Source organism: Bombina bombina, chromosome 1, assembly GCF_027579735.1.
Source record: "Bombina bombina isolate aBomBom1 chromosome 1, aBomBom1.pri, whole genome shotgun sequence".
NCBI lineage: Eukaryota > Metazoa > Chordata > Amphibia > Anura > Bombinatoridae > Bombina > Bombina bombina.
In genome coordinates, this window is record NC_069499.1 from 802392389 (window position 1) to 802420237 (window position 27849).

The 27849-nt window shown below is 41.4% G+C and overlaps 1 protein-coding gene across 1 annotated transcript in view; it reads left to right on the top strand.

Moving 5' to 3' along the window:
- GAS8 (growth arrest specific 8) overlaps nucleotides 1-27849 on the top strand; it is a 317780-nt gene that overhangs the window by 112461 nt on the left and 177470 nt on the right. Inside the window, exons 4-5 of the mRNA XM_053699372.1 lie at nucleotides 24443-24649; nucleotides 25073-25127. Of these exons, the coding sequence (XP_053555347.1) occupies nucleotides 24443-24649; nucleotides 25073-25127 (262 nt within the window). The remainder of the gene's footprint in view (nucleotides 1-24442; nucleotides 24650-25072; nucleotides 25128-27849) is intronic.

Here is a 27849-nt window from a genome sequence, read left to right on the forward strand (position 1 = left end):
ATGAACCCCTCCAAATATGCAAAAAAATCCAAGAGTGTGGCAGCACAACAAATTTTATTTTAAATACACAAGGAAAAACAGCAGAGCAACGTTTCGGGAGTGTTTCCCTTTGTCAAGTGTTTTTTTTTATACCTTGATATTAACCAGGGTTAATATCCTCTGAAGAGGGTTTATTAAATAGTTGGGCTGGGCTGATAGACTGTGTGTTTTTGGCTGGAACAAACAGGTTTCACTTTCATTTTTAAAAAACAGAATTTATGTTTACCTGATAAATTACTTTCTCCAACGGTGTGTCCGGTCCACGGCGTCATCCTTACTTGTGGGATATTCTCTTCCCCAACAGGAAATGGCAAAGAGCCCAGCAAAGCTGGTCACATGATCCCTCCTAGGCTCCGCCTACCCCAGTCATTCGACCAACGTTAAGGAGGAATATTTGCATAGGAGAAACCATATGATACCGTGGTGACTGTAGTTAAAGAAAATAAATTATCAGACCTGATTAAAAAACCAGGGCGGGCCGTGGACCGGACACACCGTTGGAGAAAGTAATTTATCAGGTAAACATAAATTCTGTTTTCTCCAACATAGGTGTGTCCGGTCCACGGCGTCATCCTTACTTGTGGGAACCAATACCAAAGCTTTAGGACACGGATGAAGGGAGGGAGCAAATCAGGTCGCCTAAATGGAAGGCACCACGGCTTGCAAAACCTTTCTCCCAAAAATAGCCTCAGAAGAAGCAAAAGTATCAAACTTGTAAAATTTGGTAAAAGTGTGCAGTGAAGACCAAGTCGCTGCCCTACATATCTGATCAACAGAAGCCTCGTTCTTGAAGGCCCATGTGGAAGCCACAGCCCTAGTGGAATGAGCTGTGATTCTTTCAGGAGGCTGCCGTCCGGCAGTCTCGTAAGCCAATCTGATGATGCTTTTAATCCAAAAAGAGAGAGAGGTAGAAGTTGCTTTTTGACCTCTTCTTTTACCAGAATAAACAACAAACAAGGAAGATGTTTGTCTAAAATCCTTTGTAGCATCTAAATAGAATTTTAGAGCGCGAACAACATCCAAATTGTGCAACAAACGTTCCTTCTTCGAAACTGGTTTCGGGCACAAAGAAGGCACGACTATCTCCTGGTTAATGTTTTTGTTAGAAACAACTTTTGGAAGAAAACCAGGTTTAGTACGTAAAACCACCTTATCTGCATGGAACACCAGATAAGGAGGAGAACACTGCAGAGCAGATAATTCTGAAACTCTTCTAGCAGAAGAAATTGCAACCAAAAACAAAACTTTCCAAGATAATAACTTAATATCAACGGAATGTAAGGGTTCAAACGGAACCCCCTGAAGAACTGAAAGAACTAAGTTGAGACTCCAAGGAGGAGTCAAAGGTTTGTAAACAGGCTTGATTCTAACCAGAGCCTGAACAAAGGCTTGAACATCTGGCACAGCTGCCAGCTTTTTGTGAAGTAACACAGACAAGGCAGAAATCTGTCCCTTCAAGGAACTTGCAGATAATCCTTTCTCCAATCCTTCTTGAAGAAAGGATAGAATCCTAGGAATCTTTACCTTGTCCCAAGGGAATCCTTTAGATTCACACCAACAGATATATTTTTCTAGTTACAGGCTTTCTGGCCTGAACAAGAGTATCAATAACAGAATCTGAGAACCCTCGTTTTGATAAGATCAAGCGTTCAATCTCCAAGCAGTCAGCTGGAGTGAGACCAGATTCGGATGTTCGAACGGACCTTGAACAAGAAGGTCTCGTCTCAAAGGTAGCTTCCATGGTGGAGCCGATGACATATTCACCAGATCTGCATACCAAGTCCTGCGTGACCACGCAGGAGCTATCAAGATCACCGACGCCCTCTCCTGATTGATCCTGGCTACCAGCCTGGGGATGAGAGGAAACGGCGGGAATACATAAGCTAGTTTGAAGGTCCAAGGTGCTACTAGTGCATCTACTAGAGTCGCCTTGGGATCCCTGGATCTGGACCCGTAGCAAGGAACCTTGAAGTTCTGACGAGAGGCCATCAGATCCATGTCTGGAATGCCCCACAGATGAGTAATTTGGGCAAAGATTTCCGGATGGAGTTCCCACTCCCCCGGATGTAATGTCTGACGACTCAGAAAATCCGCTTCCCAATTTTCCACTCCTGGGATGTGGATTGCAGACAGGTGGCAGGAGTGAGTCTCCGCCCATTGAATGATTTTTGTCACTTCTTCCATCGCCAGGGAACTCCTTGTTCCCCCCTGATGGTTGATGTACGCAACAGTCGTCATGTTGTCTGATTGAAACCGTATGAACTTGGCCTTTGCTAGCTGAGGCCAAGCCTTGAGAGCATTGAATATCGCTCTCAGTTCCAGAATATTTATCGGTAGAAGAGATTCTTCCCGAGACCAAAGACCCTGAGCTTTCAGGGATCCCCAGACCGCGCCCCAGCCCATCAGACTGGCGTCGGTCGTGACAATGACCCACTCTGATCTGCGGAAGGTCATCCCTTGTGACAGGTTGTCCAGGGACAGCCACCAACGGAGTGAGTCTCTGGTCCTCTGATTTACTTGTATCTTCGGAGACAAGTCTGTATAGTCCCCATTCCACTGACTGAGCATGCACAGTTGTAATGGTCTTAGATGAATGCGCGCAAAAGGAACTATGTCCATTGCCGCTACCATCAAACCTATTACTTCCATGCACTGCGCTATGGAAGGAAGAGGAACGGAATGAAGTGTTTGACAAGAGTTTAGAAGTTTTGTTTTTCTGGCCTCTGTCAGAAAAATCCTCATTTCTAAGGAGTCTATTATTGTTCCCAAGAAGGGAACCCTTGTCGACGGAGATAGAGAACTCTTTTCCACGTTCACTTTCCATCCGTGAGATCTGAGAAAGGCCAGGACTATGTCCGTGTGAGCCTTTGCTTGAGGAAGGGACGACGCTTGAATCAGAATGTCGTCCAAGTAAGGTACTACTGCAATGCCCCTTGGTCTTAGCACCGCTAGAAGGGACCCTAGTACCTTTGTGAAAATCCTTGGAGCAGTGGCTAATCCGAAAGGAAGCGCCACGAACTGGTAATGCTCGTCCAGGAATGCGAACCTTAGGAACCGATGATGTTCCTTGTGGATAGGAATATGTAGATACGCATCCTTTAAATCCACCGTGGTCATGAATTGACCTTCCTGGATGGAAGGAAGAATTGTTCGAATGGTTTCCATTTTGAACGATGGAACCTTGAGAAACTTGTTTAAGATCTTGAGATCTAAGATTGGTCTGAACGTTCCCTCTTTTTTGGGAACTATGAACAGATTGGAGTAGAACCCCATCCCTTGTTCTCCTAATGGAACAGGATGAATCACTCCCATTTTTAACAGGTCTTCTACACAATGTAAGAATGCCTGTCTCTTTATGTGGTCTGAAGACAATTGAGACCTGTGGAACCTCCCCCTTGGGGGAAGCCCCTTGAATTCCAGAAGATAACCTTGGGAGACTATTTCTAGTGCCCAAGGATCCAGAACATCTCTTGCCCAAGCCTGAGCGAAGAGAGAGAGTCTGCCCCCCACCAGATCCGGTCTCGGATCGGGGGCCAACATTTCATGCTGTCTTGGTAGCAGTGGCAGGTTTCTTGGCCTGCTTTCCCTTGTTCCAGCCTTGCATTGGTCTCCAGGCTGGCTTGGCTTGAGAAGTATTACCCTCTTGCTTAGAGGACGTAGCACTTGGGGCTGGTCCGTTTCTACGAAAGGGAGGAAAATTAGGTTTATTTTTGGCCTTGAAAGACCTATCCTGAGGAAGGGCGTGGCCCTTACCCCCAGTGATATCAGAGATAATCTCTTTCAAGTCAGGGCCAAACAGCGTTTTCCCCTTGAAAGGAATGTTAAGGAGTTTGTTCTTGGAAGACGCATCCGCTGACCAAGATTTCAACCAAAGCGCTCTACGCGCCACAATAGCAAACCCAGAATTCTTCGCCGCTAACCTAGCCAATTGCAAAGTGGCGTCTAGGGTGAAAGAATTAGCCAATTTGAGAGCACGGATTCTGTCCATAATCTCCTCATAAGGAGGAGAATCACTATCGATCGCCTTTACTAGCTCATCGAACCAGAAACACGCGGCTGTAGTGACAGGGACAATGCATGAAATTGGTTGTAGAAGGTAACCTTGCTGAACAAACATCTTTTTAAGCAAACCTTCTAATTTTTTATCCATAGGATCTTTGAAAGCACAACTATCTTCTATGGGTATAGTGGTGCGTTTGTTTAAAGTAGAAACCGCTCCCTCGACCTTGGGGACAGTCTGCCATAAGTCCTTTCTAGGGTCGACCATAGGAAACAATTTTTTAAATATGGGGGGAGGGACGAAAGGTATACCAGGCCTTTCCCATTCTTTATTTACAATGTCCGCCACCCGCTTGGGTATAGGAAAAGCTTCTGGGAGCCCCGGGACCTCTAGGAACTTGTCCATTTTACATAGTTTCTCTGGGATGATCAAATTCTCACAATCATCCAGAGTGGATAATACCTCCTTAAGCAGAGCGCGGAGATGTTCCAACTTAAATTTAAATGTAATCACATCGGGTTCAGCTTGTTGAGAAATTTTCCCTGAATCTGAAATTTCTCCCTCAGACAAAACCTCCCTGGCCCCCTCAGACTGGTGTAGGGGCATTTCAGAACCATTATCATCAGCGTCCTCATGCTCTTCAGTATCTAAAACAGAGCAGTCGCGCTTACGCTGATAAGTGGGCATTTTGGCTAAAATGTTTTTGATAGAATTATCCATTACAGCCGTTAATTGTTGCATAGTAAGGAGTATTGGCGCGCTAGATGTACTAGGGGCCTCCTGAGTGGGCAAGACTCGTGTAGACGAAGGAGGGAATGATGCAGTACCATGCTTACTCCCCTCACTTGAGGAATCATCTTGGGCATCATTTTCAGTGTCACATAAATCACATTTATTTAAATGAAAAGGAACCTTGGCTTCCCCACATTCAGAACACAGTCTATCTGGTAGTTCAGACATGTTAAACAGGCATAAACTTGATAACAAAGTACAAAAAACGTTTTAAAATAAAACCGTTACTGTCACTTTAAATTTTAAACTGAACACACTTTATTACTGCAATTGCGAAAAAGTATGAAGAAATTGTTCAAAATTCACAAAAATTTCACCACAGTGTCTTAAAGCCTTAAAAGTATTGCACACCAAATTTGGAAGCTTTAACCCTTAAAATAACGGAACCGGAGCCGTTTTTAACTTTAACCCCTTTACAGTCCCTGGTATCTGCTTTGCTGAGACCCAACCAAGCCCAAAGGGGAATATGATACCAAATGAAGCCTTCAGAAAGTCTTTTCTATGTATCAGAGCTCCTCACACATGCGACTGCATGTCATGCTTCTCAAAAACAAGTGCGCAATACCGGCGCGAAAATGAGGCTCTGCCTATGATTAGGGAAAGCCCCTAGAGAATAAGGTGTCTAAAACAGTGCCTGCCGATATTATTTAACAAAAATACCCAGATTAAATGATTCCTCAAGGCTAAATATGTGTAATATATGAATCGATTTAGCCCAGAAAATGTCTACAGTCTTAATAAGCCCTTGTGAAGCCCTTATTTACTGTCTGAATAAAAATGGCTTACCGGATCCCATAGGGAAAATGACAGCTTCCATCATTACATCGTCTTGTTAGAATGTGTCATACCTCAAGCAGCAAAAGACTGCTCACTGTTCCCCCAACTGAAGTTAATTCCTCTCAACAGTCCTGTGTGGAACAGTCATGGATTTTAGTAACGGTTGCTAAAATCATTTTCCTCATACAAACAGAAATCTTCATCTCTTTTCTGTTTCAGAGTAAATAGTACATACCAGCACTATTTTAAAATAACAAACTCTTGATTGAATAATAAAAACTACAGTTAAACACTAAAAAACTCTAAGCCATCTCCGTGGAGATGTTGCCTGTACAACGGCAAAGAGAATGACTGGGGTAGGCGGAGCCTAGGAGGGATCATGTGACCAGCTTTGCTGGGCTCTTTGCCATTTCCTGTTGGGGAAGAGAATATCCCACAAGTAAGGATGACGCCGTGGACCGGACACACCTATGTTGGAGAAAAGTGTTTTACAGCTCCTATTACTTGCTGTACTTGTAAATAACAGGAGAAGTACTGTTTTGCACTCCATGTGACTGGGTGTGGTCTATGTTCATTTCTTCCATTCCGGCTGAGACTTGAACCTAAGGAGAGCGTTTCCTCTGTTAACTGTCTGGGTCTAGGAGGTGGTGAGTGCCCAGCCTTTGGGAGTATAAAGGTGCAGTTTTCTATAATAAAAAAAAACATTTTTATTTGTGTCCTTCTGTGGGTATAACCTGAGCTATGGAGGACTCTGAAATGTTAGCAGGTACTCCTTCTGTACTAAATCATACCTGTTTATATTGCGAGGAGGCCATGGTTTTTCCACCCAGTAAATTGTGTTCCACATGCCTTAACACCATTATAAAGTCTAAGAAGGGAGACAAGCCTGCTAAGGCTCTTAGTCCCTCTGAGCCATCTACCTCCCAGGACTCGGTGTAAAGTGAGATTAATAACCTTGCTACATTATCCACTCCACATGCAGTTCCCCATAGCACATTTAATCTTCCATCCGGAGGGGGCCTTCTTCCTGCGGACTTTGCAGTGCAGTTTTAAACGGTGGGGTCTGCGGCCCTAATTGCATTACCTCGTTCTAACAAATGCAAGAGAAAGGTTAAACATAGCTCTCCTGACTCGGAGTCATCTAAATATTTATCGGATTTAACTATTATGTCCCAGTTATCCGATGATGAGTTAACCTCTGTAGCTTCAGAGGGTGAACTTTCTGGGTCGGAATCCTTAGCGTCTAAGCCTCTTGCTGCGAAAGAACCGTCCTTTAGATTTAAAATTGATCACTTGGGTTCTGTCTACATTAGCGGTTCCAGAGGCCGCACTGCCTGAAGAACCTATGATACCTAAATTAGACAGAGTTTACGAAGACATGAAAGTTCCTTTGACTTTTCCTGTGCAGGTTAAGATGGGGGAACATTATTAAAGGGACACTAAACCCAATTTTTTTCTTTAATGATTAAGATAGAGTATGCAATGATAATCAATTTTCTAATTTTTCTTACTCCTACTATCAATTTGTATTCATTCTCTTGCTATCTTTATTTAAAAAGTAGGAATTTAAAGCTTAGGAGCCAGCCCATTTTAGGTTCAGAACCATGGATAGCGCTTGGTATTGGTGGATACAGTTAGCAAACCAATAAGCAAGCATAACCCAGGTTCTCAACCAAAAATGGGTCGGCTCTTAAGCTTTACATTCCTCCTTTTTAAATAAAGATAGCAAGAGAATGAAGAAAAATTGATAATAGGAGTAAATTAGAAAGTTACTTAAAATTGCACGTTCTATCTGAATCATTAAAGAAAAAAAAATGGGTTTAGTGCCCCTTTAAGAACGAATGGGAAAGAATTGTTTTTTCCTTTTCCCCCCTCGTCTACTTTTAAAAAGTTGTTCCCGGTCCGGGACTCTCAACTTGATTTGTGGGGCTCCATTCCTATGGTGGATGGTGCTATCTCTATGCTTTCTAAGCGTACTACCATACCTCTTGAGGATAGTTCTTCGTTCAGAGAGCCGATGGATAAGAAAATGGAAACCTTTCTGAGAAAGATTTTTCAACATACAGGATTTTTGTTTCAACCGGCGGCTGCAGTTGCCGCGGTTGCCGAAGCAGCTACCTACTGGTGTGATTCTTTGTCGAAACTCATTGAGTTGGAGTCTCCCCTCGAGGATATTCAAGACAGAATTAAAGCTCTTAGAATTGCTAATTCTTTTATCTGTGATGCGAAAATGCTAATTATTTGCCTAAATTCAAAGGCCTCTGGCTTTGCGGTCCTAACCCCTCGGGCGCTCTGGTTGAAGTCTTGGTCTGCTGATATGACTTCTAAGTCCAGACTCCTTTCTCTTCCCTTCAAGGGAAAGATTTGATTTGGTCCAGGCCTGGACTCCATTATTTCTATGGTTACCGGTGGCAAGGGTGCCTTCCTACTGCAAGATAAAAAGAACATGTCTAAGGGACGACAATCTCCTAATTTTCGTTCCTTTCGTTCTGACAAATCCCAACGACAACAATCCTCCTCCAAGCCCGAGCAACCCAAGAGTACTTGGAAGCCGGCTCAGTCCTGGAATAAATCCAAGCAGAATAAGAAGCCAGCCGAAAACAAATCGGCATGAAGGGGTGGCCCCCGATCCAGGATCGGATTGTGTAGGGGGCAGACTGTCTCTTTTTTCAGATGCCTGGTTCAATGACGTACAGGATCCGTTGGTCCTGGAGGTGGTATCTCAGGGATACAAGATAGGCTTCAAATCTCATTCGCCAAGGGGCAGATTCCTCCTGTCTACCAGACCAGAAAAGAGGGATGCCTTTCTAGGGTGTGTTCAGGATCTATCCTCCTTAGGAGTTGTTGTCCCGGTGCCTATTGAAGAAAGAGGTTTGGGGTTTTATTCAAACCTTGTTGTGGTCCCAAAGAAGGAGGGAACTTTCCGCCCAAATCTGGACCTAAAGTGCTTAAACACATGGAGATAATAAGGTCCATCCTTGCTTTATTTCAGGAAGGCCAGTTTTTGACCACTATAGATCTGAAGGAAACTTACCTTCATGTTCCTATCCACAGGGAACACTTTCAGTTCCTGAGGTTTGCATTCCTGGACCAGCACTTCCAGTTAATTGCCCTTCCGTTCGGCCTTGCTATTGCCCCAAGAATCTTTACAAAGGTTCTGGGGGCTCTTCTAGCCATTGCCAGAACTCAGGGTATTGCAGTAGTACCATAGTTGGACAATATGCTAGAGCAAGCACCATGCTTTCGTCTTGCGGAAGAATTCTCGGAGTCCCTTCTCAGTCTTCTTCGATCACATGAATGGAAGATAAACTTGGAAAAGAGTTCTCTTATTCCAAGTACCAGGGTGGAATTCCTGTGTACTATAATAGACTCCATGAGGATATTTCTAACAGACCAGAGATGTTGCAAGCTAACTTCGGCATGTCTTGCCCTCCGGACCTCCTTGAGTCCCTCTGTGGCTCAGTGTATGGAGGTGATTGGTCTCATGATATCCTTCATAGACATCATTCCTTTTGCCAGTTTCTGTCTCAGACCTTTACAACTCTGCATGCTGAGGCAGTGGAATGGCGATCATTCAGATCTGTCTCAACAGATTGTATTAGCCTGCTGGTCGAGATAATCACTCTCTTGGTGGCTCCGTCCATATCATCTGTCCTGAGGGACATGCTTCGTAAAACCATCCTGGGAGATTGTGACTACGGACACAAGCCTATCCGTATAGGGAGCTGTTTGGGGTGCCAGAAAGGCACAGGAGTTGTGGACTGAGGAAGAGTCCTCCCTCTCGATCAATATTTTGGACCTATGGGCAATCTTCAAGGCTTTGGAGGCTTGGCCACTTCTGGGTTCGTCCCAGTTTATCAGATTCCAATCAGACAATATAACCTTGGCTTACATCAACCATGGGGGAACGAGAAGTTCCTTGGCGATGAAGGAAGTATCTCAGATTCTGGAGTGAGCAGGTTCCCACAGCTGTTCGCTGTCAGCAATCCACATTCCACATTCCACAACTGGGAGGCGGATTTTCACATCCCGAGGTGTTTGCAGAGATATGCAGCAAGTGGGGGACGCCGGAGATAGCTCTCATGGCGTCCCGTCTCAATACCAAGCTACCCAGGTACGGGTCAAGGTTGAGGGATCCCCAAGCCGAACTAATAGATGCACTAGCAGTGCCCTGCAGGTTTAAACTCATATATCTTTTTCCTCCATTACCGCTTGGTTCTCGAGTGGTGGCCCGCATCAAGCAGGAGCGAGTATCAGTAATCCTGATTGTTCAATCATGACCGCAAAGGACGTGGTTCAGCGATCTAGTGGGGATGTCCTCATCTCCTCCGTGGAAGTTACCTTGTCGCAGAGTCCTGCTGATACAAGGTCCATTTGTTCATCAAAATCTAGATTGGAGAGTGGAGATTGAATGCTTAGTCTTAGCCAACAGAGGTTTCTTTGAGAGTATCATTGATACTCTTATTCAAGCTTGTAAACCAGTTACTCCGCGTATCTACCATAAGGTGTGGAGAACCTACGTATTCTGGTGTGAAGAGTGTGGTTTTTCCTGGCACAGAGTTAAGGTTGTCAGGATCTTATCTTTTCTCCAGGATGGGCTAAATGTAGGCTGACCATATTGCCGTTTTAAGAAGGAACACATATGAAAAATACATATGTCGGGGTTCTTATACAAATTATTTCTTAAAACAGCCCTAACATATGTATTTTTCATATGTGTCCCTTTTTAAAGCGGCAATATGGTCAGCCTAGCTAAACAGGATAACGAAATTATCAAAAATAAAAACAATTACACCTAATCTAATAGCCCTATAAAAATAAAAAAGCCCCCCCCAAACACCCCCAAGCCTACAATAAACTACCAATAGCCCTTAAAAGGTCCTTTTGTATGGCATTACCCTAAATAAATAAGCTCTTTTACCTTGAAAAAATACAAAGACCCCCAACAGTAAAACCCACTACCCAACCAACCGCCCAAAATAAAAAAAAAACTAACTCTGACAAAAACCTAAGCTACCCATTGCCCTGAAAAGGGCATTTGTATGGGCATTGCCCTTAAAAGGGCATTCAGCTCTTTTACATTGCCCTGAAAAGGGCAATCAGCTCTTTTAAAAAAGCCCAAACCCTAATCTAAAAAAAACCCCAACCAAAAAAAGTAAAAAAAAACTCCTAATATTAACCCCCGAAGATCCACTCACAGTTTCTGAAGTCCGGACATCCATCCTCATCCAGGCAGCTAGAAGTCTTCATCCAGGCGGCGTCTTCTATCTTCATCCCGGCGGTGTGGAGCGGATCTATCCTTGAAGACATTCGGCGCGGAGCGTCCTCTTCGTACTGTCACCACTGTACACTGGATCTTCAATGCAAAGCAGGATTAGGGTTTGGGCTTTTTAAAAAGAGCTGAATGCCATTTTCAGGGCAATGTAAAAGAGGAAGAGCTAAATGCCCTTTTAAGGGCAATGGGTAGAGTTAGGTTTTTTATTTTGGGGGGTTGGTTGGGTCGTGGGTTTTACTGTTGGGGGGGTCTTTGTATTTTTTTCAAGGTAAAATAGCTGATTTATTTAGGGTAATGCCCTACAAAAGGCCCTTTTAAGGCCTATTGGTAGTTTATTGTAGGCTAGGGGGTATTTTTTATTTTGGGGGGCTTTTTTATTTTTATAGGGCTATTAGGTTAGGTGTAATTGTTTTTATTTTTGAAAATTTCGTTTGTTATTTTTCGTAATTTAGTATTTTTTTATGTGTAATTTAGTTTTTTTAATTGATAGTTATTTTAATTTTAATATAATAGTATATAAGTTACGTTAGGTTAATTGTTAGTTTAAACTTTTTTTTAATTTCACAGGTAAGTTTTTATTTATTTTAAGATAAGGATATTGCAATTTTAATTTAAAGTTAGGGGGTGATAGATTTAGGGGTTAATAGTTTAATTTATTAGTGGCGATGTGGGGGGGGCTGGTGGTTTAGGGGTTAATAGGTTTAGTTAGTGTCGGGGAGAGGCAGAATAGGTGTTAATAACTTTATTATAGTGGCGGGGATATGGGCGGGTGGGCGGCTGATTAGGGGTTAATACGTTTTAAATAGTGTTTGCGATGCGGGAGGGCCTTTGTAACACTTTAGTTACTCGTTTTTAGATCATGTCAGTATAGGCTGTAATGCAAGCATTTTAGCCTCACTGCACAACCTTTAATACCAGCATTATGGAAATCCCACACAAAATTTTTTTGAATGCAGGATTGACGTTGCTGCTTTACTGTTTTTACTCTGAAACTGACATTTTTTCAGCGTTAAAACCGTAACGCAAAACTTGTAATCTAGGTGATTTCTTTTGCGCATGTGACTTAGGAGCAAGAAGATTGTGCGACGTAGGGCATTACATCACACTTTGCGCATGCGTATAACACAATAATCTAATGCGCAAGTGTTCGTGAGCGAGCAATGAAGATATGAATATGTAGATTAGCACACAACAGCTCCTTGATTGGATGCATATCAAATAAGGAAGTTTGGACAAAAAAGGGGCCTGGGTTTGCAAAAGAAAAACCGTTCTATAAGGATTATACATTTATTATTTTGGAAGCTTCATTTTTATAATAAGGTAGGTGATTTCTCTTGTTAAGTGTATCCAGTCCACGGATCATCCATTACTTGTGGGATATTCTCCTTCCCAACAGGAAGTTGCAAGAGGATTACCCACAGCAGAACTGCTATATAGCTCCTCCCCTCACTGCCATATCCAGTCATTCTCTTGCAACTCTCAACTAAGATGGAGGTCGTAAGAGGACTGTGGTGTTTTATACTTAGTTTATTTCTTCAATCAAAAGTTTGTTATTTTTAAATGGTACCGGAGTGTACTGTTTATCTCAGGCAGTATTTAGAAGAAGAATCTGCCTGCGTTTTCTATGATTTAAGCAGAAGTAACTAAGATCCTTTGCTGTTCTCACATATTCTGAGGAGTGAGGTAACTTCAGAGGGGGAATAGAGTGCAGGTTTTCCTGTAATAAGGTATGTGCAGTTAAAATATTTTTCTAGGGATGGAATTTGCTAGAAAATGCTGCTGATACCCGAAGTAATGTAAGTAAAGCCTTAAATGCAGTGATAGCGACTGGTATCAGGCTTATTAATAGAGATACATACTCTTATAAAAGTGTATTTTAAAACGTTTGCTGGCATGTTTAATCGTTTTTTACATATGTTTGGTGATAAAACTTATTGGGGCCTAGTTTTTTCCACATGGCTGGCTTAAATTTTGCCTAGAAACAGTTCCCTGAGGCTTCCCACTGTTGTAATATGAGTGGGAGGGGCCTATTTTAGCGTTTTTTTGCACAGCAAAAATTACAGACACAGACATCCAGCTTCTTCCTGCATGATCCAGGACTTCTCTGAAGGGCTCAAAAGGCTTCAAAAGTCGTATTGAGGGAGGTAAAAAGCCACAGTAGAGCTGTGGCAGTTGTGACTGTTTAAAAAACGTTTTTGTCATTTGTTATTCCGTTTTTTGTATTAAGGGGTTAATCATCCATTTGCAAGTGGGTGCAATGCTCTGCTAACTTATTACATACACTGTAAAAATTTCGTTAGTGTAACTGCATTTTTTCACTGTTATTTAAAAATTTGGGAAAATTTGTGTTTCTTAAAGGCGCAGTAATGTTTTTTATATTGCTTGTAAACTTGTTTTAAAGTGTTTTCCAAGCTTGCTAGTCTCATTGCTAGTATGTTTAAACATGTCTGACACAGAGTAACCTACTTGTTCATTATGTTTGAAAGCCATGGTGGAGCCCCATAGGAGAATGTTTACTAAATGTATTGATTTCACCTTAAACAGTAAAGATCAGTCTTTATCTATAAAAGAATTATCACCAGAGGGTTCTGTCGAGGGGGAAGTTATGCCGACTAACTCTCCCCACGTGTCAGACCCTTCGCCTCCCGCTCAGGGGACGCACGCTAATATGGCGCCAATTACATCAGGGACGCCCATAGCGATTACCTTGCAGGACATGGCTGCAATCATGAATAATACCCTGTCAGAGGTATTATCTAGATTGCCTGAATTAAGAGGCAAGCGCGATAGCTCTGGGGTTAGGAGAGATACAGAGCGCGCAAATGCTGTAAGAGCCATGTCTGATACTGCGTCACAGTATGCAGAACATGAGGACGGAGAGCTTCAGTCTGTGAATGACATCTCTGACTCAGGGAAACCTGATTCAGAGATTTCTAATTTTAAATTTAAGCTTGAGAACCTCCGTGTATTGCTTGGGGAGGTATTAGCTGCTCTGAATGACTGTAACACAGTTGCAATTCCAGAGAAATTGTGTAGGCTGGATAGATACTATGCGGTGCCAGTGTATACTGACGTTTTTCCTATACCTAAAAGGCTGACAGAAATTATTAGCAAGGAGTGGGATAGACCCGGTGTGCCCTTTTCCCCACCTCCTATATTTAGAATTTTTTTTCCAGTAGACGCCACTACACGGGACTTATGGCAGACGGTCCCTAAGGTGGAGGGAGCAGTTTCTACTTTAGCAAAGCGTACCACTATCCCGGTTGAGGACAGTTGTGCTTTTTCAGATCCAATGGATAAAAAATTGGAGGGTTACCTTAAGAAAATGTTTATTCAACAAGGTTTTATTTTACAGCCCCTTGCATGCATTGCGCCTGTCACTGCTGCGGCGGCATTTTGGTTTGAGGCCCTGGAAGAGGCCATCCAGACAGCTCCATTGCATGAAATTATTGACAAGCTTAGAACGCTTAAGCTAGCTAACTCATTTGTTTCTGATGCCATTGTTCATTTGACTAAACTAACGGCTAAGAATTCCGGATTCGCCATCCAGGCACGTAGGGCGCTATGGCTTAAATCCTGGTCAGCTGACGTGACTTCAAAGTCTAAATTACTCAACATTCCTTTCAAGGGGCAGACCTTATTCGGGCCTGGCTTGAAGGAAATTATTGCTGACATTACTGGAGGCAAGGGTCATACCCTTCCTCAGGACAGGGCCAAATCAAAGGCCAAACAGTCTAATTTTCCTGCCTTTCGAAATTTCAAGGCAGGAGCAGCATCAACTTCCTCCGCTTCAAAACAAGAGGGAACTGTTGCTCATTCCAGACAGGCCTGGAAACCTAACCAGTCCTGGAACAAGGGCAAGCCGGCCAGAAAGCCTGCTGCTGCCCCCAAGACAGCATGAAGGAACGGCCCCCTATTGGAAACGGATCTAGTGGGGGGCAGACTTTCTCTCTTCGCCCAGGCGTGGGCAAGAGATGTTCAGGATACCTGGGCATTGGAGATCATATCTCAGGGATATCTTCTGGACTTCAAAGCTTCTCCTCCACAAGGGAGATTTCATCTTTCAAGGTTATCAGCAAACCAGATAAAGAAAGAGGCATTCCTAAGCTGTGTGCAAGACCTCCTAGTAATGGGAGTGATCCATCCAGTTCCGCGGACGGAACAAGGACAGGGATTTTATTCAAATCTGTTTGTGGTTCCCAAGAAAGAGGGAACCTTCAGACCAATCTTGGATCTAAAGATCTTAAACAAATTCCTCAGAGTTCCATCATTCAAAATGGAAACTATTCGGACCATCCTACCCATGATCCAAGAGGGTCAGTACATGACCACAGTGGACTTAAAGGATGCCTACCTTCACATACCGATTCACAAAGATCATCATCGGTTCCTAAGGTTTGCCTTTCTAGACAGGCATTACCAATTTGTAGCTTTTCGCTTCGGGTTGGCCACTGCCCCGAGAATTTTTACAAAGGTTCTGGGCTCACTTCTGGCGGTTCTAAGACCGCGAGGCATAGCGGTGGCTCCGTATCTAGACGATATCCTGATACAGGCGTCAAGCTTTCAAATTGCCAAGTCTCATACAGAGATAGTTCTGGCAATTCTGAGGTCGCATGGGTGGAAAGTGAACGTGGAAAAGAGTTCTCTATCACCACTCACAAGAGTCTCCTTCCTAGGGACTCTTATAGATTCTGTAGAGATGAAAATTTACCTGACGGAGTCCAGGTTATCAAAACTTCTAAATGCTTGCCGTGTCCTTCATTCCATTCCATGCCTGACAGTGGCTCAGTGCATGGAAGTAATCGGCTTAATGGTAGCGGCAATGGACATAGTGCCATTTGCGCGCCTGCATCTCAGACCGCTGCAATTATGTATGCTAAGTCAGTGGAATGGGGATTACTCAGATTTGTCCCCTCTACTAAATCTGGATCAAGAGACCAGAGATTCTCTTCTCTGGTGGCTTTCTCGGATCCATCTGTCCAAGGGTATGACCTTTCGCAGGCCAGATTGGACGATTGTAACAACAGATGCCAGCCTTCTAGGTTGGGGCGCAGTTTGGAACTCCCTGAAGGCTCAGGGATCGTGGACTCAGGAGGAGAAACTCCTCCCAATAAATATTCTGGAGTTAAGAGCAATATTCAATGCTCTTCTAGCTTGGCCTCAGTTAGCAACACTGAGGTTCATCAGATTTCAGTCGGACAACATCACGACTGTGGCTTACATCAACCATCAAGGGGGAACCAGGAGTTCCCTAGCGATGTTAGAAGTCTCAAAGATAATTCGCTGGGCAGAGTCTCACTCTTGCCACCTGTCAGCGATCCACATCCCAGGCGTAGAGAACTGGGAGGCGGATTTTCTAAGTCGTCAGACTTTTCATCCGGGGGAGTGGGAACTCCATCCAGAGGTGTTTGCTCAACTGGTCCATCGTTGGGGCAAACCAGAACTGGATCTCATGGCGTCTCGCCAGAACGCAAAGCTTCCTTGTTACGGATCCAGGTCCAGGGACCCGGGAGCAACGCTGATAGATGCTCTAGCAGCTCCTTGGTTCTTCAACCTGGCCTATGTGTTTCCACCATTTCCTCTGCTCCCTCGACTGATTGCCAAAATCAAACAGTAGAGAGAGCATCAGTGATTCTGATAGCACCTGCGTGGCCACACAGGACCTGGTATGCAGACCTAGTGGACATGTCATCTCTTCCACCATGGACTCTGCCTCTGAGGCAGGACCTTCTAATACAAGGTCCTTTCAATCATCCAAATCTAATTTCTCTGAGACTGACTGCATGGAGATTGAACGCTTGATTCTATCAGGGCGTGGCTTCTCCGAGTCAGTCATTGATACTTTAATACAGGCTCGGAAGCCTGTCACCAGGAAAATCTACCATAAGATATGGCGTAAATATCTTTATTGGTGTGAATCCAAGAGTTACTCATGGAGTAAGGTTAGGATTCCTAGAATATTGTCCTTTCTCCAAGAGGGTTTGGACAAAGGCTTATCAGCTAGTTCTTTAAAAGGACAGATCTCTGCTCTGTCTATTCTTTTGCACAAGTGTCTGGCAGAAGTTCCAGACGTCCAGGCATTTTGTCAGGCTTTGGTTAGGATTAAGCCTGTGTTTAAAACTGTTGCTCCCCCGTGGAGCTTAAACTTGGTTCTTAAAGTTCTTCAGGGAGTTCCGTTTGAACCCCTTCATTCCATTGATATTAAACTTTTATCTTGGAAAGTTCTGTTTTTGATGGCTATTTCCTCGGCTCGAAGAGTCTCTGAGTTATCTGCCTTACATTGTGATTCTCCTTATCTGATTTTTCATTCAGACAAGGTAGTTCTGCGTACCAAACCTGGGTTTTTACCTAAGGTGGTTTCTAACAGGAATATCAATCAAGTGATTGTTGTTCCATCATTGTGTCCTAATCCTTCTTCAAAGAAGGAACGTCTTTTGCATAATCTGGACGTAGTCCGTGCCTTGAAGTTTTACTTACAGGCTACTAAAGATTTTCGTCAAACATCTGCCCTGTTTGTCATTTACTCTGGACAGAGGAGAGGTCAAAAAGCTTCGGCAACCTCTCTCTCCTTTTGTCTTCGGAGCATAATACGCTTAGCCTATGAGACTGCTGGACAGCAGCCCCCTGAAAGGATTACAGCTCATTCTACTAGAGCTGTGGCTTCCACCTGGGCCTTTAAAAATGAGGCCTCTGTTGAACAGATTTGCAAGGCTGTGACTTGGTCTTCGCTTCACACCTTTTCAAAATTTTACAAATTTGACACTTTTGCTTCTTCGGAGGCTGTTTTTGGGAGAAAGGTTCTACAGGCAGTGGTTCCTTCCGTTTAAGTTCCTGCCTTGTCCCTCCCATCATCCGTGTACTTTAGCTTTGGTATTGGTATCCCACAAGTAATGGATGACCCGTGGACTGGATACACTTAACAAGAGAAAACATAATTTATGCTTACCTGATAAATTTATTTCTCTTGTAGTGTATCCAGTCCACGGCCCGCCCTGTCCTTTTAAGGCAGGTCTAAATTTTAATTAAACTACAGTCACCACTGCACCCTATGGTTTCTCCTTTCTCGTCTTGTTTCGGTCGAATGACTGGATATGGCAGTGAGGGGAGGAGCTATATAGCAGCTCTGCTGTGGGTGATCCTCTTGCAACTTCCTGTTGGGAAGGAGAATATCCCACAAGTAATGGATGATCCGTGGACTGGATACACTACAAGAGAAATAAATTTATCAGGTAAGCATAAATTATGTTTTCTATTCATTAAGTAACAAACTATAAAGGATAACTGTTGTTCTGATAACAATTACACTTCTTTTTATGGTCCTTTAACGTCCAATATTGAGTTTATAACTTCTGCTTTTAACGTACCACTTGTTTTTTTGTGTAGAAGGGATTCAATTATTTTTTGTAGAGTCTGTATTTATTTAGGTGTATATATTTTCTTTGATATTTTTCTCTAATCATAGTTATTAAATTCATTAAGAGGGTTTTAACGTGAAATTGCTCATATGTATTACTTGCTATTATCTCAGTCCTTCTGCTTAGGACACTGATTATTATTTTACCTCTGTCTTCCCTCATTGTGTTTCACAATAAATATTTGATAGTGGTTATTTGTCTCTGTATATTGTCTGCATTTTTTCTGCTATTACTGGAACTGTCACCGCGTTTATGTCATTAATCCCTTTAGAAGGTAGATTCACTTCTTGAAAAAAACTATACAAGAAGTATAGGAATAGAGTGCGCCAATATTTGTATAGAATACAATGAAATATAAAAATGTGCTGAAAACGAAGAGAATGCTGGGGTTAATAAATCTCACTGAATAAGGATAAATAAAAATGTAAAGTGATATTAGGTGTGACCAATGTCAATGATAAAAATATTTTGCTATACTAAAGTGTGGGTGAATATTTAAAGAGACTAATATAAACCGTGTTGTTCTTTTAAATTGCAAGCAACTAATGGGTGATGGTTTGCCTGAAAATAGTGATAATACACTAAAAATGGGATCTATATGTCATTGACACATAAACAATTAAGAAAATAATGTAAAATATATGCAATCAATAATTAATAAGCAATAGGTAATATAACATTAAAACAAGCATGAGTCCGTTAAGAAAAAAATGAAAGTAATAAGATACGTGCAAAAAAGAAAATTGTGTCCAACAATGGAAATCCGTTTTGATGGGGGAATGAATGGAGGCTGCTTTTCTTGGAACCGATGGTGGGTCAGTGGATCTAGATGGTGAAAACAAAAAGAATGCGCCTCATGGTGTGGATAACTCTGAAATGTTGTGTGGCACAGTGACGGTAAACAAGTGAAATTATACTCAGAAGTAAATTGGCACTCTTATTGAAAGTAGTGCAAATAAGCAGGCTGACGTTTTCAGCAGTCAGTACGCTGGGATAAGGATTGTTCGGTTTGTCACAGGTCCAGCTGAAAAAAACCAGGACAGCTTGTTCCTAATAAGCTTATTAGGAACAAGCTGTCCCGGTTTTATTCAGCTGGACCTGTGACAAACCGAACAATCCTTATCCCAGCATACTGACTGCTGAAAACGACAGCCTGCTTATTCGCACTACTTTCAATAAGAGTGCCAATTTACTTTTGAGTATAATTTCACTTGTTTACCGTCACTGTGCCACACAACGTTTCAGAGTTATCCACACCATGAGGCGCATTCCTTTTGTTTTCACCTTCTAGATTCACTTCTTGCTTATATACCCAATTTTAAAGAAACATGAAACCCAAAAATTTTCTTTCATGATTTAAGTAGAACATACAATTTTAAACAACTTTCCAGTTTACTTCTAATATAAAATTAGTTTCATTCTCTTGGTATAATTTGTTGAAGGAGCAGCAATGCACTATGGTTTCTAACTGAACACATGGGTGAGCCAATGACAATCAGAATATATATGCAGCAACCAATCAGCACCTATAACCTAGGTTCTTTGCTGCTCCTGAGCTTCCCTAGATAAACATTTAAGCAAATTAAATAACAGAAGTAAATTGAAAAGGTGTTTAAAATCACATGTTCTTTCTGAATCATGAAAGAAAAAATGTGGGTTTCATGTCCCTTTATGTGTATTGTATGTACATTTGTGAATAACTTTAGCTCAGTTTTGCATTTTATGTATTGATCACTTTATGCATGCTAACAAAATAATGCTTCTCTTGCCTCTAAAGGAATCTGATCTCCCTCTGTTTGTATTGTACAGGGGAGTTCTTCAGATTTTGCTCCAGAATTTAAAGTGTTTTGTGTTTCAGAGATGTTGGCGGCCATGCCACCTCCAAGTAAGCGCAAAAGAGACTCTGACAACCAACCTACAGTTGTTTTATCTAGTCATTCTGAATCTGTAAGGATCAGATCTGCTATACAGTTACATTCATACTCAGATTCTAACACCTAAGATTCATCTTCTGAAGTAGAAGTAATTTCATATAATCGGGAGTCATTTGCTGATCAAAATACAGAATCCTTCATTCTCTACTAAAGGAGGTTTTATGTACTTGAGGGGTACAAACCTCCTGAGAAAAGATCCATCATCAATCTATTGGATTTAACTTTCAAATCTTCTGTTAATGCTACAGAGGTGTTTTTCCTATTGCAGACGCGTTAACTGAGATAACTTCCAAAGACTGCTCTAAGCCTGGGCTTCCTTTATTCCATCCCCAGCTTTCAAGAGCATGTTCTCCCTCACCACTTTGGAGCTTTGGGAAACTATACTTTAGGTGGATGGTGCAATTTCCACTTTATCTAAACGTACTACTATTCCTTTAGAGGATAGTACATATTTTAAAGGCCCTTGGATAGAGTCAGAGACAAGCTTTTTTACAAGCCAGTTACTTGTTTAGCCCAGCTATCAGTATTTCTTGTGTTGCATCTACTTCTACTCTTTGGTGTGACAATCTTTCTGATCAGATTTCAGAATATTCTGTAGATGAGAATTTTCAAAACTGTTTGACACTTCTTAGGTTAGCAAATGCCTTTATCTAGGATGCTATTGTTAACATTATTAGAATTAATGCCAAAAATATGATTTTCGGTTTTTACCTGAAGAGCTTTGAGGCTCAAGTCATGGCCAGCTGACATGGTTTCAAAATCTATACTTTTATCTCTTCCTTTTCAAGGAAACATTTATTTAGGCCTAAACTAGACACCAATCTCCACTGTGACTGGAGGAAAAGGAGCTTTTCTTCCTCAGTACAAGAAGTTCAAGGGAAAGAACAGAGCTACTAATATTTTTTGGTTCCTTTAGTTAATCTCGGAAGCAAAAGTCGTCGCCCCCTCCATAAAAACAAGTTTCTTCCAGATTTTCCTAGAAGTTCAATCCCAATTGGAACAAGGCCAAACTGTTAAAAAGGATTCTTCCACTACCAAGTCAGCATGAAGGTGCGGCCTCAGATACAGATATCATTCTGGTGAGGGGCAAATTACACCTTTTTGTGGAATTCTTGGTCTCAGTCTGTTCAAGATCCATGAGTTCTAAACTTAGTATCTCAGGGATACAGATTAGGTTTCAATCCAATGTTTTCCAGAGAGGTTATCTGTGTCAGAACAGGGCCAGGGTTTTTATTCCAATCTTTTCATTGTTCCCAAGAAAGAGGGTACTTTTAGGCCTATTCTGGATTTGGAAATTTTAAAGACGTTTCTCAGGGTTCCTACTTTAAAAATAGAATAATTCAGAATATTCTACCCTTTATTTCAGCAGGGTCAGATTATGTTCCCAATATAAATGAAGGATTCTTACCTTCACATTCCTATCCGCAAAGACCATCACCAGTTCTTAATGTTTGCCTTCCTGGACAAACACTTTCAATGTGTTGCTCTACTATTGGGTATAGCTACTGCTCCCATAATTTTTACAAAGGTTCTGGGAACTCTCTTGCCTGTAATAAGAGCTCAATGTATTTTAAAGGTGTCATACCTTAACGATATCTTGGTGCATTCTCGATCCTTACCTTTAACAGAATCTCTTACCAAAGAGTTATTTTCCTCCTAAGTCCAGAGTCTCTTTTTTTGGAGTCATTGTAGACTCTATATCAATGAGATTTTATTTTACAGATCAAAAGGGATCAAAGTTACAAACAACATGTGCAAGACTTCAGTCAAATTCCAACCCTACAGTAGCCCTATGCATGAAGGTGTTAGGTCTGATGATTGCAGCATCAGATGCCATTCGGTATCACATTATATCTCTTCAGCTTTGAATGCTAAGTCAATGGTGCAAGGACTACACTTAGCATTACCTCAGGATACTTTTGGATTCCACAACAAATCAATATCTATCCTGGTGGATATACCACCAGTCCATTTCTCTGAGGGCATCCTTTTTCCATCCAACTTGAACAATAATCTTGGCAGATGCAAGTCTCTCAGGTTGGGGTGCAGTATTAAGGAGAGCACAAGGAGTTTGGTTTTCTCAGGAGGCGAGGATACCAATAAATATCCTGAAACTCTGTGCTATCTTCAGGACTCTTCTGAAAGAGGAGACTTGCCTGCATTTTCAATAAGACAATGTCACAGCAGTGGCTTATATCAATCATCAAGGAAGAACTCGCAGGAAGTTTCATGACTTTTAACTTGGGCAGAGATCAATTTCTGTACTATTTCTTCATTTCATATTTCAGATGTGAACAACTGGCCAGCAGATATCTCAATCCCTTCATCCTGGGGAATGTTCTATACTAGTGATAGACCTGATGGCTTCTCATTTGAAAAATAAATTTCCCAGATATTTTGCAAGATCCAGTGATTCTCTGGTGGAGCTACTCTAGCAGCTACTTGATCATTTCGTCTTGCTTATAATTTTCTGCCAAGAGGAATAGCGCAGATCAAACAAGAGCTTTCATCAGTAATTCTGATTGCTCCAGTTTGGCCACACAGACTTTGGCTCACAGAGTTGGTAAGTTAATTTGTCCACTAAGACACAAAACTACTGTCTCAAGGCCCTTTTATCATCAACATCTAGAGTCTCAATTTGAAGCCTGTAAAATCTATCAAAAGATTTGGAAAGTGTTTCCTTCCTAGTGTAAATAACAACAAGGTTTCATCTGGCATTCCTTCAGAATTCCTAAAATTCTTCAATTTTTACAAGAGAGCATAGGTAAGGATTTTTCTGCTAGCTCTTTAAAAGGTCAGATTTCTGCGCTTTCCAAGTTGTTCCACAATAAATTGCTAACTTCCTGACATTCAGAGTTTGTTCTATCTTTAGTCAGGATAATACCATTGATTAAACTAATTTCTCCTCCTTGGAACCTTAATTTGTTTTAAGAGTTTTGCAGATCTCTCTTTTTACCCTAGGCATAGTTTGGACACTCAGTTTCTGTCTTGGGATGTATTGTTTTATCTTCTGCCAGTTTCTTTGTCTTTTTTTTAATCAGGATAAAGCGCTTTTTAGGACTAAATTTAACTTTTTACCAAAGGTGGTTTCCTCTGATAACATCAATCAGAAAATTGTAGTTTCATTTCTTTGTTCTATTATACAAAATTATAAAGATTTATCTATACATGATTTTGATGTATTGAGAGCATTAAAATTATACTTATCAGCTACAAAGGATTTTAGACAATCCTCTAATTTGTTTATTCATTTCTCTGGTCCATGCAAAGGCCAGAAGGCCACAGTTGGCTAAAACTCTTGTTTCACAAGGCTTACTTGAAGGTGGCAAATTCTCTCCCAAAGCGCATTACAGTCCATTCTACCAGATCATTTTCCACTTTCTGGGTTTTCAAAAAAGAGACTTCTATTGAACACATTTGCAAGGCAGCAACATGGTCATCCTTACTTACCTTTATTAAATACTACCACTTTGATGTTTTCACTTCTTTTGAAGCAGCTTTTGGTAGGAAAGATCTCAAGGCAGCAGTGTCTGGAAATTAGGTCCCTGCCTTTTAAAAAAAACATTTTGTCCAGCCCAAACTACTCATGGCCTCCACAGCTTGTTTATTAGTTCCAGGGAGCTTGTGAACTCTCACCACTTTGTGAAAGAAAACAAAATCATGCTTGCATGATAAATTCATCTTTTCACGGTGGTGAGAGTTTCACATTTTCACTAAATTTACGTAATTTTTTTCAGGTGGCAATACTAGTTCTTACATTTTCCCTGCCTTTTCCTTGCCTGCTTTTCTACTTCTCCTTGCTTGGCTATATGTCAGACTGGCATACCATAGAGGTAAGAGGGATTGAGTACTATTGGAGTTTTGGAAATCTTTTCCTCCTTCTAGTGGCCAGGAGTTGAATCCCAGGAGTAATGGCTTGTTGACTCTCACCACCATGAAAGAAAATAAGTTGTTCCTATTATAATATTCAATCATGTATGTTATTTATTATATATTTTTACTAGAGTAGGTAAGGGCTTGCTTCCCAATTATAATTATATTTAATTCTATAGAGCTATGCTATTTAGTATAGGACTGTCTATAATTAGTACTCCAGGATCAAAATAATATTTGTAGCAGACAAATAATCTTTTTCTCATGTTGATGTTTTTTTTTTTGTTTTTTTTTTGTATTATCTCCCTTCTAACTACAACTCATGTCCATATTTAAGGTATACAAACAGAAAGTGAAGCACCTGCTGTACGAGCATCAGAATAACATCTCTGAACTGAAGGCAGAGGGCAGTGTGTCCATGAAGCTGGCACAGAAGGATCACCACATACAGGAGAGCGTATTACGCAAAGACTTGCGTAGTCTGCAGGTGGAGATCAAGGAGCAGGAACTGGCCAATGAGATGGTGCTGAAGAACCTCAAGATGGTGAGCACTTCCTACTCTTAATCCAGACCACTGCCATTCTCATACTTCTGATAGACCCACTTATTTGTGTTTTTACTGCCAGGTTTTAAACTTATATTTTTCCTTGTTCTTTGTTGTCATTCTGTTATTGTTCACTTTTTTTCTTTATCATTTTGATATCTATTCATTTTGTGTGTTTTGTCTTATTCTTACAGTTGTTATAGTTTATCCTTTTTCTACTTTTAACTGATGGGATATTTTCCAGTTGACAATTTTAAATACAAGCTTCTTAACATAGATGTAGAACGCAAGAACATTTTATTTAATTTCCAGGCTTCTTAGAACACAGCCCAAAATAACCAAAACAGGTTAGTTATATGTAACCTGAGCTGTATATAGTACATTTTATTATGTTTCCTCACCTTTTCTATTTCCCTCGAATAGAAACAAGATGAAGAGATTACTTCTCTGAGGATTGACTTTGAAAGAAAAGTCAAAGGTAAGTGGCTATAAACACTCTGTAATTATGGAATGTAAACACAAATTATAAAAGAAACAGACAGCTGTTTAATAAAACAAAATAAAAAAAGACATAAGTATATCTGTATAATATGGCATTAAATGAAACATAGCTTGCACACTGCATGCTTGTTCACACAATTATCATGCTAATTTGCCTGGTTTAGGGTTCATGTAGTAGGGAAGATTTATAGAATGTATTCTGATGTGGTGGTGTGGTAGGTCTCTGTTATGGTTAACTGTGCAGCGACTGGTCTTTAGGCAAAATATATTAACAATGTAATATATGTACTAATGTTAACAAGTGATGGTAAACTCACTACATGAAGTCTACAATAAATTAAAGCTCTAAGTTAAAATAATAAAAGGCTCTTATTTTCTTCTTATAAGGCTGCATTCATTACTTTTGGGAAATACAGAACCTGGCCACAAGGATTAAGCAAAGATACCCCAGCCAAAGGCTTAAATACCTCCCACACTTCCCTCACCCCCCAGTCATTCTTTGCCTTTCGTCGCAGGAGGTTGGCAGAGAAGTGTCAGAAGTTCGAGATAGTCTCTTATGGAGGGTAGTACTCTTCGCAATGGGACTGGAGTTTTAAGTAATCCTGTCAGCCTCTCAGTGAGAGCATGGATGAAAGTTAAAGTCCGGAGATGCAGGAAGAGTTTTCCTGCGAACCCATCCCGACTCATATTAACAGCTCCTTGGTAATCAGCGTTGACGAGTTTCGCTGCCTACCTTTCTTCACTCAAGTCCATGTCAGAAGTGAGGCTACTAACCTGTCACACTTAAAGGGCTGTGTTTCTGTTCCACTGCATAAATTCCGGTAAGATCTTTTCATTTTATTTTTATATGTGAATGTGATGTTAACGAAACAAGGTAGGGTCCCAGTGGGACTCCTTTTATCTTAACAAGTAATCATGGGTTAATATCTCCTGAGGGGTTTTATTGAACAGGGGGGACTTTTAATCATGTTTGTTATATGGTTCTATCTGCAAATGTGTAGCTATACTTAGGCTCACGGCCTTTTCGGGACATAACGACCTTCTTTCAAGATTGTGCACCCTTTCGTGACTGGCACGGTGCACATCGTGACTGGTGCGGTTATGTTGTTTTTCACTTCCGTATGCTGACTGTGTGCGACCGAAAGAGTCTTCCTCGTGGGTTGTCTGGTTCACAGGAGGTGGTGAATGCCCCAGCCATTGGGGTTGTTAAAGGGTAATCAAGTAATCAATGCCCATCAGTTATGTTCCGATTGCCGTGCTAGAGTACTCTTTTCTCCCGAAGCAGGGAGCTTAGAGTGCGTTGAACCATCCACCTCCGAGGTTCCCATGACCCGTGAAGCGAGTGCCCCAGTCCATTTCATGGCTACACAAGCAGGTGTCCCTTTGGCCTTTACTCCTTCTCTGGAGGGTGGCTTGTTTCCTGCAGAGGTTATGGCACGGTTCCGCTTGGCCATTTCTATGGGCCAGCCGAGCGGTCGAGAGGTTTCAGGGGCCCCTATCTCGGGGCCAGGGTCTTCAGTTGATCCGTCAAGAGATGATTTTGCCTTCCGTTATAGGCTAGCTCGCCTTCGTGTTCTTTTAAATGGACAGTCTACACCAGAATTTTTATTGTTTTAAAAGATAGATAATCCCTTTATAACCCATTCCCCAGTTTTGCATAACCAACAAAGTTATATTTATATACTTCTTCTCTTGTTAAGTGTATCCAGTCCACGGATCATCCATTACTTGGGATATTCTCCTTCCCAACAGGAAGTTGCAAGAGGATCACCCACAGCAGAGCTGCTATATAGCTCCTCCCCTCACTGCCATATCCAGTCATTCTCTTGCAACTCTCAACTAAGATGGAGGTCGTAAGAGGACTGTGGTGTTTTATACTGAGTTTATTTCTTCAATCAAAAGTTTGTTATTTTTAAATGGTACCGGAGTGTACTGTTTATCTCAGGCAGTATTTGGAAGAAGAATCTGCCTGCGTTTTCTATGATCTTAGCAGAAGTAACTAAGATCCTTTGCTGTTCTCACATATTCTGAGGAGTGAGGTAACTTCAGAGGGGGAATAGCGTGCAGGTTTTCCTGCAATAAGGTATGCGCAGTTAAAATATTTTTCTAGGGATGGAATTTGCTAGAAAATGCTGCTGATACCGAAGTAATGTAAGTAAAGCCTTAAATGCAGTGATAGTGACTGGTATCAGGCTTATTAATAGAGATACATACTCTTATAAAAGTGTATTTTAAAACGTTTGCTGGCATGTTTAATCGTTTTTTTATATATGTTTGGTGATAAAACTTATTGGGGCCTAGCTTTTTCCACATGGCTGGCTTGAATTTTGCCTAGAAACAGTTCCTTGAGGCTTTCCACTGTTGTAATATGAGTGGGAGGGGCTTTTTTAGTGCTTTTCTTTGCAGCTAAAAATACTGACAGAGACATTCAGCTTCCCTCTGCATGTTCCAGGACTACTCTGAAGGGCTCAAAAGGCTTCAAAAGTCGTATTGAGGGAGGTAAAAAGCCACAGTAGAGCTGTGGCAGTTGTTGTGACTGTTTAAAAAACAAAACAAAAAAAAAAAAAGTTTTTGCCATTTGTTATTCCGTTTTTGGTATTAAGGGGTTAATCATCCATTTGCAAGTGGGTGCAATGCTCTGCTAACTTGTTACATACACTGTAAAAATTTCGTTAGTGTAACTGCCTTTTTTCACTGTT